We start from the raw sequence: 1,816 nt of genomic DNA on the forward strand, positions 1-1,816 counted from the left end.
AAATCAGACAATATTGTGTCTAATATATACCACAATACTAACTTCTTATTATTGAATTGTTTTAAATAAAGTGTCAGTGTTCAAAAAATGCTGGGAAATCACTTCATTTAGCCCTACAAGAGTGATTACTGATAAACTGTCTGAAAAAAAGAAAGACATGTTTTAGAGAAGAAAAAAATCACCTACTGACTTTCAAAGCTGCTACATAATAACGACTTTCTACTTCGAGGATCTTGATAGAAATGTAGTGGAGTGAAAAGTACAATATTTGTCTTTCAAATGTAGTGAAGTTAAAGTCATAAGTTCCCAGAATAAATAATACTCAAGTAGAGTACCGATACTCAAAAAGTGTACTTAAGTACAATACTTAAGTAAATTTACTTAGTTACTGTCCGCCTCTGGTTGTAATAAATGGTACTTTGAAATCGTTTCTCTTGAAAGTGAAGATGTAAATAGAATAATTTAAGGTGAATCATAATATGAATCAGATTCCTGTGCCTAGTCATCATCAGCACATCATATCTCTCAACATTAATAACTGAAATGTATCTTTTTCACAGGTGACTCTGATCACAGGTCTGGAAGTCCCAAAGAGCACCATGTGATCATCTTGAACCAGTGAGAACAAGCCAGACCTTTCTTGTCAAACAAATCAGTGCTCTTAGACAGCACTGACATATAAAGCTGATGGTCATATGGGAGATTTGCATTTCGGTTTTTACAAATCATTCCCATGTTTACAGAAAAGCAAACCGTGATTGTCCCCACGGGGGCCGAAGCTGGAGTTGAACCCCAGAGCACTTTGAAGTAAAGTTCTGCCTCTTTTTCATACCTCCAATGAAAGATTAGCACAGTTTCAAAAATGTAATTGGATTAAAACCAATTTATCATCCATTTGATATGTTAGCAATGGAACAGAGTGATCAAACGCAACTAATAGTGATCAAACAAATGTGAGACTAAAGGTGAATTTGAAAATGTTTCAGGTTAATCTCACATGCTACACGAATCTCAGGTTTATTCACCTTTCATGTGCTTCAAAAAAGCATGAATCTGGGGTGCTGGGTTTGAAAAGGTCCCAGTCAAGCCAAAAGCCCTGCGTCAGATTATAGTGAAGTTTACAGTCTCTTCAGTTCACAGTTCTACAAGTAAAATTGTAAAACTGATTGCTAACAGCACACTTCTGCTGAATTAGCTGCACAATTTGAGGCATAACTCATGATCGTAGCACAAACAGTGCGGGATGAGTTATGTGCTGAAGTCTAATACTTAAAGGGGTCATATGATGTTGCTAAAAAGAACATTATTTTGTGTATTTGGTGTAATGAAATGTGTTTATGCGGTTTAAGGTTCAAAAAACACATTATTTTCCACATACTGTACATTATTGTTTCTCCTCTATGCCCCGCCTTTCTGAAACGTGTTGATTTTTACAAAGCTCATCGGTCTGAAAAGCAAGGTGTGCTGTGATTGGCCAGCTATCCAGTGCGTTATGATTGGCCTAATACCTCAAGCGTGTGACGGAAATGTTACGCCCCTTACCATACTGTGATGATGCCGTCAGGCCGGAGCGATGATTCAAAAACAATAAAACCCATTATAAATGAGGCATTTGTTGCATTCAGTGGGGACATAATTACGGATTATAATGACTTATACGTCTTTTTATGCGTTGCATCGCACCGCGTAGACAAAAAACCATGTCTGCATTTGTGATCGGAGAAATGACAAACAACAAGTCCTACTCTACACTGCTCAAAACTCGCGTTTGAATCATCAGTGGCAAATTCTTTAAATATAAAAAACGTACTTACAA

The 1,816-nt window shown here is 36.8% G+C and overlaps 1 protein-coding gene across 1 annotated transcript in view; it reads left to right on the forward strand.

Moving 5' to 3' along the window:
• Positions 1-683, forward strand: part of LOC107558759 (E3 ubiquitin-protein ligase TRIM9-like) — a 46,074-nt gene extending 45,391 nt beyond the window's left edge. Inside the window, exon 12 of the mRNA XM_016242433.1 lies at positions 561-683. Within this exon, the coding sequence (XP_016097919.1) occupies positions 561-605 (45 nt within the window). The 3' untranslated portion in view covers positions 606-683. The remainder of the gene's footprint in view (positions 1-560) is intronic.
• The last annotated feature ends 1,133 nt before the right edge of the window (positions 684-1,816 follow it).

This window comes from Sinocyclocheilus grahami, unplaced genomic scaffold, assembly GCF_001515645.1.
Source record: "Sinocyclocheilus grahami isolate Dianchi unplaced genomic scaffold, SAMN03320097.WGS_v1.1 scaffold658.1, whole genome shotgun sequence".
Taxonomy (NCBI): Eukaryota; Metazoa; Chordata; class Actinopteri; order Cypriniformes; family Cyprinidae; genus Sinocyclocheilus; species Sinocyclocheilus grahami.